Here is a 15,955-nt window from a genome sequence, read left to right as displayed (position 1 = left end):
GCTAGAGCGCCACCTCTCTGTAAACACTTTACACAGGCCTTTCGGACCGAGGACATGGGGCTGTGCCTGTCACCTCCTGAATTCTCTGCCTGGAGATTCGCAGGATGAGGCTTCCTTACGGGGTGGTGGGGCGCCTGCACCCTGGGTGGCGTCAGGGCCCTCAGATGGGACTGGAAGGGGCTACACTGCCTGGTCACACACTTCGCCTTGGCATTTTCCTGGCTTCCCTTCGCTTCTCAGCAGAAACTATTTCTCTTCCATGAGTCCCCTCCTCCCTGGGCCTTTATCCAGTTGCAATAGGAACCTATTTGACGTTGTAAGTAGAGACTTCAGAGAGCTATGGGTGACCTGTTGGCCAAATGCAAGTAGCAGAGAGCCATGCTTCAAAGAATGTGGACAAAGGTTGTCGTCTGAAGGCTGTTGCTTCCGTTGCAATTGGGCTCAGCTCACCTGGAGGCAGGTTTGACTGCAGTAGAGTCATTAAATGTTTGGTTTACCCTCTTCCTGTCTTCACTGTTGATCCCATTTACCTGTAAATACTATTAAAAAATAACTAGAGCCTGACTGGTGTCCCTCAGTGGTTGAGCGTCAACCTATGAACCTGGAGGTCATGGTTCGATTCCTAGTCAAGGGCACATGTCTGAGTTGTGGGCTCCGTCCCCAGTAGGGGGCGTGCAGGAGGCAGTTGATCAATGATTCTCTCTCATCATTGATGTTTCTCTCTCTCTCTCTCTCCCTCTCCCTTCCTCTCTGAAATCAATAAAATATATATTTTAAAAAATAACTAGAGAGTGTGGGTAGTGAGAATTGATAGTCTGGTTCATTGACTCTCCAGAGTTTGCTGAAAGGCAGGTGGCCAGACAGAGGCATATTTGACCCTGCACTGTTCCAGTGCTTCTCTCCGTGATGAGTCAGATTTGAAGCAGAAAAGCGAAAGTCAGTGCTTCCCCTAACACACTTATGACTGAAGTAAGAGCGCATTGGCCTCTCGGGGTCATCCAGGCTCGCTCTCGTGCCCCCGATTATCCCGTGGTCAGAGGCCCTGGTGAATCAGGACACTCTGTGGCTGGTAGTTAAAACCTTCTCCGAAGGCAAGGAGAACGGGAACTCGTTTTGAACAGTGAGGCGCAGTCTCCGTAGGTGGAATGTGTTCACTCTTCCCAGGTGTGACTTTACTGAGGGAGAGGGACGATGAGTTCCTGATAAGTAATTCAAATTCAGCCTTGTTGAGACTGGACTTCGTTCTCTTTCTAATCAGTGGGTCTTTTATATTTGACTTCTGTTTCCCTGCTTTGCCCTTCTTTTTTTTTTAAAAAAAAAATATTTTTAATGATTTCAGAGAGCAAGGGGGAGGGAGAGAGAGAAAAACATCAATGATGAGAGAGAATCATTGATCAACTGCCTCCTGCACGCCCCCTGCTGGGGATCGAGCCCACAACCTAGGCATGCGCCCTTGACTGGAATTGAATCCGGGACCCTGCAGTCCACAGGTTGACACTCTACCCACTGAGCCAACCTGGCTAAGGCTGCTTTGCCCTTCTTTGAAGAAGTTGGTGGATAAGTTAGCTCCTGCCACAGAGCGTGAGTGGCAGACAGCGTTGCTCTCCCGTCTGGGATCAGCTGGTGGTGGCTGGGTGTGGCAGGCCTCTGGCTGAGCTGGGCTGGACCGGCCCAGCTGGGGTGACTCAGCTCTGCTTCCTGGTTGCTCATTCTCTTCCTGGGTCCAGTGGGGTAGCCCCAAAATGTTCTTTTCATGCCAAAGGTGGAAACGGAAAAGAGCAAGCAGAAATACATAGGTCTCTTTAGGCCTCGCCTCCAAAAGCACCCCATCACTCCGGCCTCATTCTGGCCAGAGCAAGTCACGTGAGTGGAGACATGTGCCCTTCTTATTGAGTGGAAATCCAGAGTCACGTGACAATGGGCGTGGACACAGGGAGGAGAGAAGAATGGCAACTTTAATGCCATCCTCTACCACAGTTGGCTCAAAGAAACTCGCCCGAGCCAAAATTACATAAAATTTCCTTTCCTTGTGGTTTATTTTTTTCAGGAAGCCAGAACCTATGGCGCCCCTGGCAGTCTTTCAGGCAACATTCCTCTTGGCATGGCTGCCTTTGAATACTTACCAGAGCGAAGAAGGTAAGTGGAAAACACAGTCAAGAGAACAATCACATAGAGAAAAAAGGAGGCAATTGGCTGCCTGGGAGAAAAGTTGCACAATTCTTTTTTCTTTGGAAATGGCATGGCATTGGTGAGTAACAACAGTTACCTTGTCATGAGCTTCCTGATCGTGATGACTCATCTTAATGAGCCACCTTTGACCCTGAGCTCGTGGCCATGGAAGCATTTGCGAGTAGACCTAACCCTGCAGAACTTCATGGTTGATGCATTGAAAATGGCCATCACCAGAGATCTTTCTGCACCTCGCTGCGGAGAGGTGGGTGAACTGCCCGAGGCTGGCCACCACGTCGGAACAAGCCGTGTGTCCCTCGGCCACGTTCCCTGAGAAGCTGTGAGCTGCAAGATAGCCCCGCTCGGTGCTGAAATGCTCTGTGTGGATTTAAGAAAAGCATTTGTCTCTTAGCCACTTCCCCGGGGAGGGTATTTTGAAATGCATTAACTTTATAAACAAAGTCAGTAAGCATGCAATTCCTCTAAAATGTTCATGGGTACTTTCTGAAGCAGTTTGAAGGTGGATCCTTTGAGCTGAGAGCGTTTCCGTGGGTTTATAAAGTGTGTGTTGCTTCCTCCTGTATTTTACAAAGCTCTCATTGTTCTGTTTTTGTGTTTACTTTTCTCTGCACTCCCTCCTAAGACAGGAGAAGGCACATGCTCTCTGTAACTACCCAGACAGCTCCTGTCCGTGGACTCATGAAGAAGACATTTGCGGGAAACATCCATAGAATTTCGCAGTTTTCCTTTAAAACTCCATGAAAAGATATTGGGAAATTTTTAGAAAGGGAGATTTTGTTCTGATCAGAGCTCAGTTTTCTGTCTGAGTCTTTAGGTCCGGCTTGAGTTCTTTCGGCTTCGGGACACATGGGAAAATGCCACTTTCATGGCTTGTTAAAAATCATAGTTTGACGGTTGGTGTCTTTCTTCCCTGATCTGGAGCTGAACGGTAGGAACTAGGATTTCTTATCTATAGTATGTCTACCCCTCCCCCTACCTCACGAATATCTCAGGGTGACCCAGCTGGCCCAGGGTCCCACCTCCAGAGAATCCCAGGCACTTAGCCAAGCCTCCGGCACCACACTTCCCTGGCGAGTCTCATTATCGGACCCCACAGCTGTTTGCTGTGTGCCTTCTCCTCGCAAGACCTCTGCTCTCCGCTCCCCCTCCGCTCCCACTGTTTAGACCAGACATGCGCCTGCCTGTTTCTCTCCCACCAGCCGTGTTTCTGCCTCCAGCTTTCTCAGCCAAGCATGCCTGCGTTGCTAAGTAGTCCTGTGCTCGTCCTCGCCTGCACTGCTTGGATTTCTTGCCTCCATTTCTGCTGCATCTGACCAAGTACCTACTAAGGCTCCCCACTCACGCTAGTGTCCTCCCCCCGGATCACCCACCAGCTCAGGTGTGAGCCTTCTTTTCAGATAAAGTAGCTTCTCCTGGCCAGAGAGCAGGGCCAAGGCTTACTGCGTTAGCCCTAACCCCGGGCTCACGTCTGCATCACCAGAGACCAGGATCGAAGCCTCTGGATGTGTTTTCTTCCTGTCTCTTGTGTGTATGTACGCACAGACAGAGATAAAGATGTAAATGTGTAGACTTTTTTATACAAGTGAAATTATGCTATCTATACTGGGAATATGTATACTTAAGTGTGTGTGTGAATATATATGCATATAATATATATGTATGTATTTAAGTGTGTGTGTATATAATATATATATTATATATAATATTAGAGTACATATACTTACATTAAATACATATACTTATTAAAGTACATAGAGCATAGAGTATATATTATGTATAGCATAAGTATGCATACTGGGGAAATATATTCTATACAGCAGTGGGCAAAAGTAGGTTTACAGTTGTTTGTATGAAAAACATATAGTACAAGAATAAATAATAGAAAAATAAACTCTGTTTCATGTACTCACAACTGTAGGCCTACTATTGCCCATCGCTGTATACTTATGAGTATCCGTACTTTAATACAGTATATCTTAATATCCTTATTAAGATGATCAATTCAACATACAATGAGAGTTTTTACCTTTGAGCTTAAATGTTCTTCTAGAGATAACATTATATTAAATGGCTGCATCATGTCCCATCTTGTGAATGGACCATGGTTTATTTCCTTAAGTGGTGTCGGGGCCAGACAGAGAAACTGCTTGGGCAGGTGGGAGGAGGGGCTGTGATTGAACCAGGTCGGTCTGATTCCCAAGCCTGCCTTTCTGGCAATACTCCAGGGCAGCGTTAGGGAAAGAGCACTGGGCCCAGGGCCCAGGGCCAAGGGCCTTGGGTTCTGGTCAAGTTGTGCGGTTTTGGGGAAGTCACTTCCTTTTTTTTTTTTTTTTTTTTAACCTCAATTTCCTCATCTGAAAAACAATGGGATTGGACTTAATCTCTAAATCCCTTTAGCTCTCCGATTTCACCTTGGCCTTTCCCACTCTTTCCCAAGGAAGTCCTAGATTGCTTTTGACCAAATTTACTTTGACTGACTGATGTCTCTCCAGTGTTTGAGTCACTCAGCACTTGCTGATGCATATGCCAGTCTACGGACTTCCCCTTCCGTCTAACACATCATCCAGTAGCTTTCTAGAGTTTCCAGAAACACAGCTGATACTGGTAGTTAACTGGCTCAGTCAGCAGCCAGTCACTGAGGGTCTGTGCTGGGACAGGTGTGGTACTGGTCTTGGTTTCACTGAGCTGAGTAAGTCTGGGTCTCACCCCTGTTTAGCTCGCAGTCTATGGGGAGACAAACACACAACAGACTTGTACAGCGCTCTGTGATCAGTGCTCAAACAAGGGCCTTGCGAAGCAGCCACGGGGAGCAGAGAACGCCAGGCAGGACACATCGAGGTGTTAATGAGGCATGGCTTGTCAGTCACTTGAGACCTCGTGGAGATCCTGGATCTCTGTCATTTGAGATCAACATGCGCTATGGGTAAGACATTGTGCCAAGTGCTGGGGACAAGAGTCCATCCAAAGAGGCCACGCATAAGCATCAACCTCTGTCCTTCAGGGAATTTGAATCTAGAGTGAGACCAACGACAAACACCTGCTTTCTCTGGTGCCATTGGCTCCACAAGGATTAAAAACATCCCCACCCGCCCAGTTCCATAAGGGACCAGCTCTTTCATCTTGCCGAGTCTCCTTTTAGTTAGAAGAATGAATGCTTAGAAGGTGATGTAACTCCCTCCCTCAGGGCCTATCCTGAACTGGCTGTTTCCTGAGCCCACTGGCCTCTGCAGGTATGATTCATGTTTGAATCTCTCTTCTTTCACAGAGTCTGTTACACCACTAACCCCTCTGCACTTGCAATCTCTCATTATTTCAAGAGTCAGTGGTGTCTCTCCAACAGGTTCGTTCCTTGAGCTAGGAACCTTGTCACAGTTATTTTATTTCACACCAAATGCTTCATATGTTGCTGCTGCTGCTTTCCTCCAAAAAGTTCAGGGAATTCTTGCCAGAGGTGTTTTAAGTTCTGTGCATTGAGATGGGCTATTTCCCACTTTGTAGCTATATAATAAACAACAAAATACTGACTTTCAAAACAAGCTTTCGTTTTTGACTTTCAGAAATAGGAAACGGATAGCAACTAGTCCTGTTGTTCAGCCTTGCTGTAAATTTCAAGCTAGTTATATTGTCCAATGAAGTGTCCTTTATTGTTTCATTGTTAAATAAATCTGTGCAATTTGCTTAATTTAATTATTATTTACTAGAGGCCCAGCACACAAATGAAATAGCGAGAGGAGGCGCCCTGCCTCCCACTGTGTGAGAAGGCACCCTGTGGGAGGCTGGGACCCACACCTGACTCACAGCATCCCCCGGGCCTCCTCCTGTCCAGTTGTGACCCGTTACGGCATCCCGGCCTAATTTGCATATTACCTCTTTTATATAGATAGATAGATAGATAGATTAGATAGATAGATAGATTAGATAGATATAGATATAGATATAGATATAGATAGATAGATTGGTTGTATTATTTGTTTCACTGTTTATCAATATATTAACTTGCTGTGTATCATTGAGCAAATCATCTCATTCACCTAAATCTTAATTTCTTAATCTCCAAGTGATTTCTAAACTCCCAGCTTTTCAAGATGTCTGACTTTAGGATGCTCATGTGAGCTGTACCTTTCAAAGCTAAACACTGATGATACTGAACAATATTGACCTGTGGCTATTCAATCCTACTCCTATTAAATGTCATTTCATATCTCGTTTTGGTCTTTCAGTCTTGTCCAAACCTTTATCGCTGAATGTGTCCATCAATTCCACACATCAGTGTTTGCATCTAGAATGGAGGGTCCACAACCTGACTCATCAGGAATTAGAAATGGCTTTTCAGATCGAGATCAGTAGAATTAACAAATCCAATGTCATCTGGGTGGTAAGTTTGGTTTTGCTTTGTTTTGACTCTATATTTTAAAAATCCTTTTCTGGTGTCATGAGTTTTCCTTTATAACATACAGAAAATCCCAGTATGGAAACGCGTTAGCAACTCAAAACAGTGTTCCTAAACAGTCGTTTTCTGTGTTTTTAGTGAAGAGGATCGGGGACAAAGTGAAATGTGACAATTTGGTTGGGCAGGTTGGATAGGACGCATGAATAGCTCATGTTTTTGGTCCTGCTGGGCCCCGCAGAAGCCTGTTGGGTCAGTTCCAGTGAGGACTGACGCCCTGTCTATGAAGATCAACCAGCTTAGTCCTCTTCCGTCTTTCTTCCCGTTCCACCAGAGATTTTGTAAATAAGATGTCATTTTGGCAACATTTTCTTGCCAGCGTGGCTTCCAGTCAGTCTTTGCTTGCACTGTGCTGAGAGGTTGGAAGAATGAGTCTGGCTCCTTTGTGTTCTGGCCGGAAAGCACTTCTTCATGGTGGCCTTGGTTACATCACAGGTGGCTTTTTCTGTAACAAATTAAGTGAAGGAAATCCTGCTGCCACACTTTTGCCTTTGAGTTATTTGGATAGATTTTTCCCTGGTCTTGATTCCTATCATGGTTGTGTCTGTTTTGCCTGATGCTTCCTCGTCTAGTGCAGCGGGCACTTGGGTGGTTTCTTTCAATGGTCATTGATGGTCTGGGGCACCTCAATCATCTGTCGGTGCATCTGTTCATTCATTGTCCTGGGCTGGTGGAGGACAGCGGCATGTTTTCTCGTTGGAGGGGTGTGGAGGAGCTGCCTGGAGAGAAGGCAGACACAGGACATGTCATTGCTGGGAACTCCATTTACTCAGTGCAGGGCCACTCCCCTCGGGCTGTGGAGGTCTGGGTCCAGGGGTCCCGATGGTTAGCTTCCTCAGGAAAGCAGGAAGGCCACTCATTTTAATTTTGTAAAGTAAAAATTTTCTAGATGTAATTTACTTATAGGATATTTTTCCTTACATGATATTACCCTACTATCCCCCCTTTTTTGATTAATGGAGGCTTTTGTAAATTTTATAATGCAGTTTTGATAACTTTAAATTTTAATTTATTGCACAAAAATATGACTGCTTTAGTTTCATTGCATGTTCAGGAATTTTACCGTGAGATGAACTACCAATAGAAATTTTAGTTACCACCCTAGGAGCATCTTTTTGTCCATACAATTAAATTTTCTTGAATATTCACTTATTTCAATTAGCCTATTTAAATTAATCTGAAAACTTGATTATTATTTTACTGTCAAATTTAATACTCTACCAACAATCTTAGTTTACCCTGTAAATATTAGTGGAAAGGATTATTTGCATTCTTGAGTAGGCCCTGAGCATTCCTGGTGCTAGGCTGGATTTAGATATAGGGCAGCTGCTGTCGGCCAAGTCTCTGTCTGTTACCTGGGTCCCAGTCTGAGCTGGGCCAAGTCACTGTCTGTCACGTGTGTCCCGATCTGAGCTGGGCGTGGGAAGCAAAGCAGCCATGGGGGCAGGAGACCTCCCTCAGATGGGGTGAGGGTTCAGGCCCCTGCAAGGTTGGGGGGGTGAGGGTCTGTGACCCACCTCTGTTGACCCCCAAGTTTTCTCCTGATGGCCTCTCTGAGACTGTGCCTGTCTTAGGTTGTTCCTTTCCTGAGGAATCTTACCCGTCTCTGGCTAACCAGCCATCCTCCGGGAAGGCCACTCATTTTAAAGCCTCCAGTGACTGTCCTCATTCACTCTTGCATTCGAGGTCTGAGTGAAATATAATTCTGACTCTGTCGATGTAGGATTGACAGCAGGTGTATAATTCTACCCCCAATGAGAGCTGGTTAGTGTTCTGATTATAACACTAGCCATGTCTACGGACAGCTGTTCACCTCCCAACATCAGCACATCTTCCCGCCCTTCTACCTCATACTAACTTCAGTTAATGAAAACAGCCCAAACACGATTCATCACATTAAAAAAAAAAAGTCGCAGGATTGATGCATGCAAGGAAAGTTTTCTCTCCCCTTCCCAAGGCTGTAAACACCACAAAGCGCAGCGGAGTTACCTGGAGCCCACGCTCAGTGTCCGGAGAAGCCGAGCCGCTGCCTGCTGATGAGCGGGGAGGCACTCAGCTCGTGACTTTAGACAGTGGGCCCAGGTCCGACGCTGTTCAAGGCGAGGGTCCGACAAGCCCACAGACAAGGGTGTCCTGACCGAGGGAGGGGCATCTCGGGTCGCTGGCCGGTGCTGTGCCGCTGGGGTTCGGCCTGACTTCCAGCAACTGGAAGAAGGGCTGTTTGAGCCAAAATATGTCTTTATCCCGAGATCAGTGAAAAGATGGGAGTGGCAGGACCTGATTGGAAGTTTTTAAAAAGCCTCCTCTGTGTGCGCTGTGGAGAGCATGTCGGGGGACAGGAGGAGGCCACACGTGACCAGCAGCAGGCTGTGGGGTCGGTCCAGAGGAGAGGTGCTGGGCCAGGGGGGTGGTGTGTGTGCAGTGGAGGCAGAGTGGCCAAATATGAGAGAGATGCAGGAGGGGAGACCCAGTTTGTGGCTTGTTGATATTATAGAAAGGTCACCGTGATTGGTATAGTCCTTTTCTTTGTATTGGCGCTTACATTGAACAATATTGAAGCAAAGTGTACTTGAAATTCTCAGATCAAATAGTGATTAATGATCAGGTCCACTAAACTGGTAGTTAACAACATATGTTTTATAATCTAGAAATGAAGGGATGCCACACACTGAATAAAATATAAACAACTGCCCTAACCGGTTTGGCTCAGTGGATAGAGCATCAGCCTGCGGACTGAAGGGTCTCAGGTTCGATTCCGGTCAAGGGCATGTACCTTGGTTGCGGGCGCATCCCCAGTAGGGGGTGTGCAGGAGGCAATTGATTGATGTTCCTCTTTCATTGTTGTTTCTAACTCTCTATCCCTCTCCCTTCCTTTCTGTAAAGAAAAATCAATAACATATATTATTAAAAAATGAAAAAAATATATAAATGACTTACACATCGGAGTTTTGCATTGATCAGGTGCGCAGTCAGGTGCGCCCAGGGGACTGAGGTGTGTAAGGGTAGCATCCGGGGAAGGAGAGGCTCCCGGGGAGGGAAGGCCTCAGCATTTGCCAGCTCCAGGCTGTGCGACGTGCACATTGCCCACCCCCTCACTGCAGGGGTTGCCATTGGCCCTTAGGGCCCTGGAAGCAGACTCAGTTTCCCCAGGGAGCGCCAGGGGTTTGTTGCCTCCGTCTCCCAGCTGTGGGGCCAGAATGCAGGCGTTCTGAGGCCTGCTGCGTGGATGCCTGGAGCCTTGGGGTGTGAAGACTGCAGCACGTCCCTCTCTCTTGGGGCCATGAGTCAGGAGCACAGCCACAGGTGGATGCCAGCAGCTGGATGGCTTCAGGAGAGCAGGCTGGGAGGGAGCCGGAGGAAAGAGCACGGAAGGCTTCCTGAAGGAGAGGGGGGCTGCTTCCAGGGCCGAGGGGACGTGGGGGCGCTGAGCCCACACGGAGGTGGGAAAACAGCGAGTTATTCCAGAATGGGGGTGAGCTGCTGTGTCCAGAGGGGATTCCTGCAGGGAGAGGTGGGTCGGAGTAGATTGCAGGTGAGGTGTAGAGGAGTCACGGAAGCCTAGCAAATTAGAGCATAAAGTCCCAGTGTCTTAGGAAGCTGAAGACTAAAGCTGTACAGAATGACCAAACTGCAGCTCTGCATGGGTGAGCTTCCCGGGGAACGGTGTGAGCGGTCCTGGGTGGTTGACATCTCTGGGAACTAAGGTTTGACAGATGGAGCTCAAGGGAGGGGATAGGGTCCATGTGGCCACCATCTCTGAGAAGAGAAGAGACACAAATCTAAGGGGGACACGGGGAGCCGTCTGTTGATCTCTGGGAGACCTTTGAACTCCTGGCTCCATGAGAATTGCTTTCTCTACCGAGACCTGATCAGGCCCTGGCTAAAAATGAACATAACACCATACCCATCGATCTCGCTTGCTTTGAAAAGCGTGGCTCAGGTGATTCTCTACTAGTTGGCAGTTTTCTTAGCAGGTCCTTGTGGCCAGCACTGTGAGCACTTCATCTCTGGTCTCTTTCGCCAAGACTTGAGTTGCTTCCATTTCCTTTCACTTGCTCCACTTAGACCCCCTGGATTTGGAGGCCCAGAGGGGTGGGAGCTGAGTCTTTGAGAAGCAAGAGGCTCTGGCCGGTTCCTCGCTGCGTCGTCGGAGCGCGGGGAGCCGGCTGGGAAGGATGGCGGGTCCTGGCTCATGCTGTGGGGTTGCAGGGGGTGTGTGCTTTGGGGTAAGTCCAGGCAAGCCCTTTCCCAGGACAGCATGGCTGCGTTCCCAACTATTTCTCTTGACTTCCAGGAGAACTATAGCACCACTGTGGAGGAGAACCAGACCCTGCACTGGACCTGGGAATCCGAGCTGCCTCTGGAATGTGTGACGCACTTTGTAAGGATCCGGGGGAAGGAGGATGATGCCTGGGCACCCCAGCGGGGGGTCTGGAGCAGCTGGAGCTCATGGGTGGAAGTAAACGGTAAGAAGTGAGGTGATGCCCTAGCTGGTTTGGCTCAGTGGATAGAGCGTTGGCCTGTGGACTGAAAGGTCCCAAGTTCGATTCCAGTCAAGGGCACATGCCTGGGTTGTGGGCTCATCCCCAATAGGGGGCATACAGGAGACAGCCGATCAATGATTCTCTGTCTCTCTCTCTGCTTTCCTCTCTGAAATCAATAAAAATGTTTAAGAAAATAAAAAAGAAGTGAGGCGATGAAAGAGTGAAAGGGTTTAATGTAACACTATTTGGGGATCAATAGTCAAATAGTGGAGGTCCTCTTTGAGGCACTCAGAGGACACCAGTCATTTCCTTTGACTCCCATTGGAACGAACAAGCTTATTTCCAATTGGAACGAACAAGCTTATTTCCCATTGGAACGAACAAGTTTATTTCCCATTGGAACGAACAAGCTTATTTCCCATTGGAACGAACAAGCTTATTTCCCATTGGAATGAACAAGCTTATTTCCCATTGGAACGAACAAGCTTGGGTGTGAAACTTGGCCCCAGGAGAGAGACATCTGAGATTTGGCCTCTGAATCTATTCATTGAAATAATTATGCAAATCCAGACCATTTTTATTTAATTTCCAAATGTGTGTGGAAGGCTCAGTGAACCAAGCAGGACACAAGCTGTACATGTTTGTATTAGAACGACACACAGTGTGTGTGCAGCTCTGCCGCTGTGTCCTTGGAGCAGTCACAGGCAACATGGAAAGGAATGACGGTGATTGTTTTCCAATAAAACTTTATTTACAAAAACAGATGGTGGGCTGGCGTTGACCCCTCGGTTAGTTTGCCAGTATCCCTAATGTAGAGAGAAGGGAGGGACATATGGAAAAATGAAAGCAATTCTTTGAGTAATGAGACTATAGATAAATACACTTTAACTATCACTTAATTTTGATAATTTAATTTTGCTGTAATTAAACTTTACAGTGGGTATGCCACCATTTCTTATGGTTCAGCTAAGCAATATCATTTGGTTCTCTCAACTATATATCCTGCCAAGTTATCTGGAATGCCAACCAATAGAACCATTTCTTTGTTAAGTGCATGATCTCAAATGGATACACATTAACCCATGAGTAGCCTAGGGGTTAGTTTAATACTAAATAATAGAATTAAATCTACATTCTTGTCACTGTTTTAAGCACTATACATACTGAGTCCTCACATCTGCACATCTGCACATCTGCCAGCTTCACAGATGAGGAGACGGAGTCACAAATAGGTTAAAAAAACCCAGACAAGGTCATCAATCCAAGAAGGGGTGTAGCCATAATTCCAACCCAGACCACCGAGGCCCAGAAACCATTGCATCCTACTGCTGGAGGAGGGATTCGCTCACAGACAAAACAGCGATTAAAAAAGCAGCAATGAGAATGAACTGTATAAACAACATATCTATTTTAATTAAAAAAAAATACACTACAGCCCTGACTGGTTTGGCTCAGTGGATAGAGCATCGGCCTGCGGACTGAAGGGTCCCGGGTTCGATTCCAGTCAAGGGCATGTACCTTGGTTGCGGTCACATCCCCAGTAGGGGGTGTGCAGGAGGCAGCTAATCGATGTTTCTCTCTCATCGATGTTTCTAACTCTCTATCCTGCTCCCTTCCTCTCTATAAAAAATCCATAAAATATATTTAAAAAAAATACACTACATTTTTCCAAACTATCATCTCCAAACTAACTCAAGAATAAAGGGGAAACCTGATTATTTCTAACCCCCAATGCACTGGTTCCCAACCATGGTCACACGTTAGAATCACCTGGGGACCTTAAAGAACACCCCACGCCAGGCACTCCGCATGGGTGGCATAAGCGATGTCAGCTGTGGTGCCTCGCAGGCCAGCAGCGGGACTGTGGTGGGCTTGGGAGTCGGGGGTGAAGGAATCTGAGCAGTGATAAGCACAGGCAGCTCTCCAGGGAGGCCAGCTGTGAGGTGAGAGGGGGCCGAGGCATGCCTGGGGAGCGCGGTGGTGTTGCTTAAAATGCGAGAGACAGGAGGATCTCACATGCAGGCGGGCCCTACACAGGGAGAGGCTGATGCCCAAGGAGATGGCTGAGTGGCTGGCATTTCTGAGGAGCCGGGAGGGAATGTGGTGGACAGTACAGGTCAGAGATTGTGCAGGAAGTGGCTGTGGAGCTGGCCAGGCCTAGCGTGTGTGACTGTGACTTTGCCACTCGAGTGAACTTGGGCTCAGTCCTGCCTGACCTACGGTTAGGAAGGGGGAAGGATGACCTGAGATAATGGACATGCCACTCCAGACAGGGCCTCCCACACCGCTGGGATCCACGGAGCAGGCCATGATCACCCCCCACGAGCAATGACCCAGCAGTCCTCAGAGGCCGCAGTAAAGAGGTCTGGACAACAGCCACGTGCGGCCTGACACTGGGAGCCTGGCGCGCAGGACTGTGTGGTGTGCACCCACGTTCATAGGTTTGCCGCGGAGATGGAGGCCCCCATTTTCTCCAGAAGGCAGAAGCAGCTGAAGTTACTGTGGAGAGTGAGACGGGAGGGGCTGTTTGGATTCTGAGTCCCTTTCTCACCGAGATGTCCTCTCTTCTCCTGCAGCTCAGCGTTTGCTTGGACAAGGCCCGCCGCTTGTTCTCCCTAAAGATAAGCTGGTGGAGGAGGGCTCCAATGTCACCATCTGCTACGTTTCCAGTCGCGCTCAGAGTGACGTATCCTGTGAGATGGATGACAAGCCGATCCGCGGAGAGCAGCTGGACCCACGCGTGTTTGTGTTCACCTTGACGAACGTCTCCTTCGTTAGGAGCACGGGGTCGAACATGTTCTGCGAGAAAGACGTGAACGGCACCGAGCCAGGCCTCGTTCTCTTTGTCTCCAGTAAGCACGCGCCTTCTCCCTGCCCTCTCCCCGCTTCCTGAGGAACCGGTGGGTCCCCTTTACCAGAACACAGTTCACATTTCCACTCATGGTCCAATTTTCTCCGACCTCCCAAGTCTTCCAGGAGGGACTCGGGAAAGGAAACCCTGGAGCAATCCCAGCGGGATTTCCTGTCGATGCCTGGTCCTTGTTGGCAATTGGTTGCCTAGAAACCAAGAGTATTAAGGGGAGAAAGCTCAGGTCATGACCTGGAAATATCCCAGGTTGCCTTGGCCCCGAGAGGCAGCCAGGGCTGGGGTCCGGGCACCGGGGTTGACTCTCTCCCGGGCTGGGCCTGCCAGGTGGACCAAATTCCTTAGCCTCTCTGAGCTGGTGTCTGCCCCTGGGGAGGGGGGCGATGACGGCTGTTGTGAGGATTAGTGAACGCGGAGGGGGCTGCCCCTGCGCTGCTAGCTGCACACAGTAGGGGCTCAGCACGTGAGGCCATCACTCCCATCACCCCCGTGGGCGGCCGTGGTGGGGAGGGAGCACTGGGGTTTCCTGTAGCTCTGTGTGCACACGTCCCGTCCGTGGCTCCTCTGTTCTGTCTTGAGACGGCCCTTCCCTGCACATCAGGGCAAGGTCTGTGACTGCGCCCTCGCTGCTTCCCTGACCAAGGGCCTCCCGGGCTCCCTGCCACTTCGTTTGTGCTCCTTGGCCTGGCCTCTTCGGTCAGGTCGGCACCATTCTGGCGCTCCCAGCTCCTGGCTGCTGGAGGTAGCAGGTTCCCCAAATCTGACCGACTTCCTGGAAGCCCACGCGTAACCCCCAGGCTGTCAGCCACGCTTCCGAAATGCAGCCCCAGGCAACGCTGACTTCGTTCTTTTATTCTTTCACTCGCTCGCTCTGTGGCTGAGCAGCACTTGCGGAGCGCCTACCAGCAGGCCTGGACGTACCACATCCATCAAACACACTCGGGGCTGAGCAAGCAGCACGCAGGCCACCCGTGCCCACGGTGCCCACCCGTGCCAACGATGCCCACCCGTGCCCACGATGCCCACCCGTGCCCACGGTGCCCACCCGTGCCCACCCATGCCAATGATGCCCACCCGTGCCCACAACGCCCACCCATGCCCATTATGCCCACCCGTGCCCATGATGCCCACCTGTGCCCACAATGCCCACCCGTGCCCACGATGCCTACCCATGCCCACGGTGCCCACCCATGCCCACGGTGCACGGAAAAGCACGGGAGGAGGGGGGAGAGGGAGGAGACGGGCCAACATGATGCAGCGCCGGAGCGTGCACCTGGAACACATCCATGCAAGGGACCCTTTCGCTGTCAGACCCCACCGGAGCTCCGCATCGTGTTTGTCTTTGACTCACGAGGCCTTTCGTCTGTCTTTCCTTCCGGTGGACAGAAGTACTTGAGGAGCCCAAGGGCTTTTCCTGTGAGACTCGGGACTTCAAGATTTTGAACTGCACTTGGGATCCTGGGAGTGACACTGACTCTTGGAGATACCGCTCCCAACGCTACACTTTATTTGAATCGTAAGTGAGCTCTCCTTACATTATTGACAGATTCGTCCTCGTTTGAGTCCTGGTGACAACATAACAAAGGCCATGTTTAGATGTTGCGTAAATTTAAACAGGCATTTTAAAACCGCCCTGCTAAAACCGCCCTGCCGGTCCGAGGAGGTCTTAGCTGGTCGCAGTGCGCAGTGCGTCCGACCCGAGTTTCATCCAAGGAAAGTGTAGCATCAAAATGACAAGACAGACCATGACTGGTTCATCTTGGTGTGAAAATACTTCCATCCTTTTAAATCATAGTTCCAGCTGCGTCTACCTAATGTCCAACTTCTTACGACCATCCAAAGTCAATGAAGGAGAGGTCTTCCCGACTGCGAGGGGGAGTCGGTGACTCACCGTCCCATATGTCACCACATAAACCAAACTTGCTGGAACAGTGTTTTCGGCAGCGGTGTTGGTTGATGATGGATGGA

At 49.2% G+C, this 15,955-nt stretch overlaps 1 protein-coding gene across 1 annotated transcript in view; it reads left to right on the top strand.

Moving 5' to 3' along the window:
• The first annotated feature begins 2,053 nt into the window (after positions 1–2,053).
• OSMR (oncostatin M receptor) overlaps positions 2,054–15,955 on the top strand; it is a 34,492-nt gene continuing 20,590 nt past the window's right edge. The window contains exons 1-5 of the mRNA XM_080678138.1: positions 2,054–2,136; positions 6,411–6,565; positions 10,932–11,103; positions 13,698–13,973; positions 15,374–15,503. Of these exons, the coding sequence (XP_080534264.1) occupies positions 2,061–2,136; positions 6,411–6,565; positions 10,932–11,103; positions 13,698–13,973; positions 15,374–15,503 (809 nt within the window). The 5' untranslated portion in view covers positions 2,054–2,060. The remainder of the gene's footprint in view (positions 2,137–6,410; positions 6,566–10,931; positions 11,104–13,697; positions 13,974–15,373; positions 15,504–15,955) is intronic.

The sequence above is a fragment of the Plecotus auritus genome (genome assembly GCF_963455305.1).
Source record: "Plecotus auritus genome assembly, chromosome: 7".
Taxonomy (NCBI): domain Eukaryota; kingdom Metazoa; phylum Chordata; class Mammalia; order Chiroptera; family Vespertilionidae; genus Plecotus; species Plecotus auritus.
The sequence above is the reverse complement of the archived record's forward strand: the minus strand, read 5'-3'. Positions and strand labels throughout refer to the sequence as shown.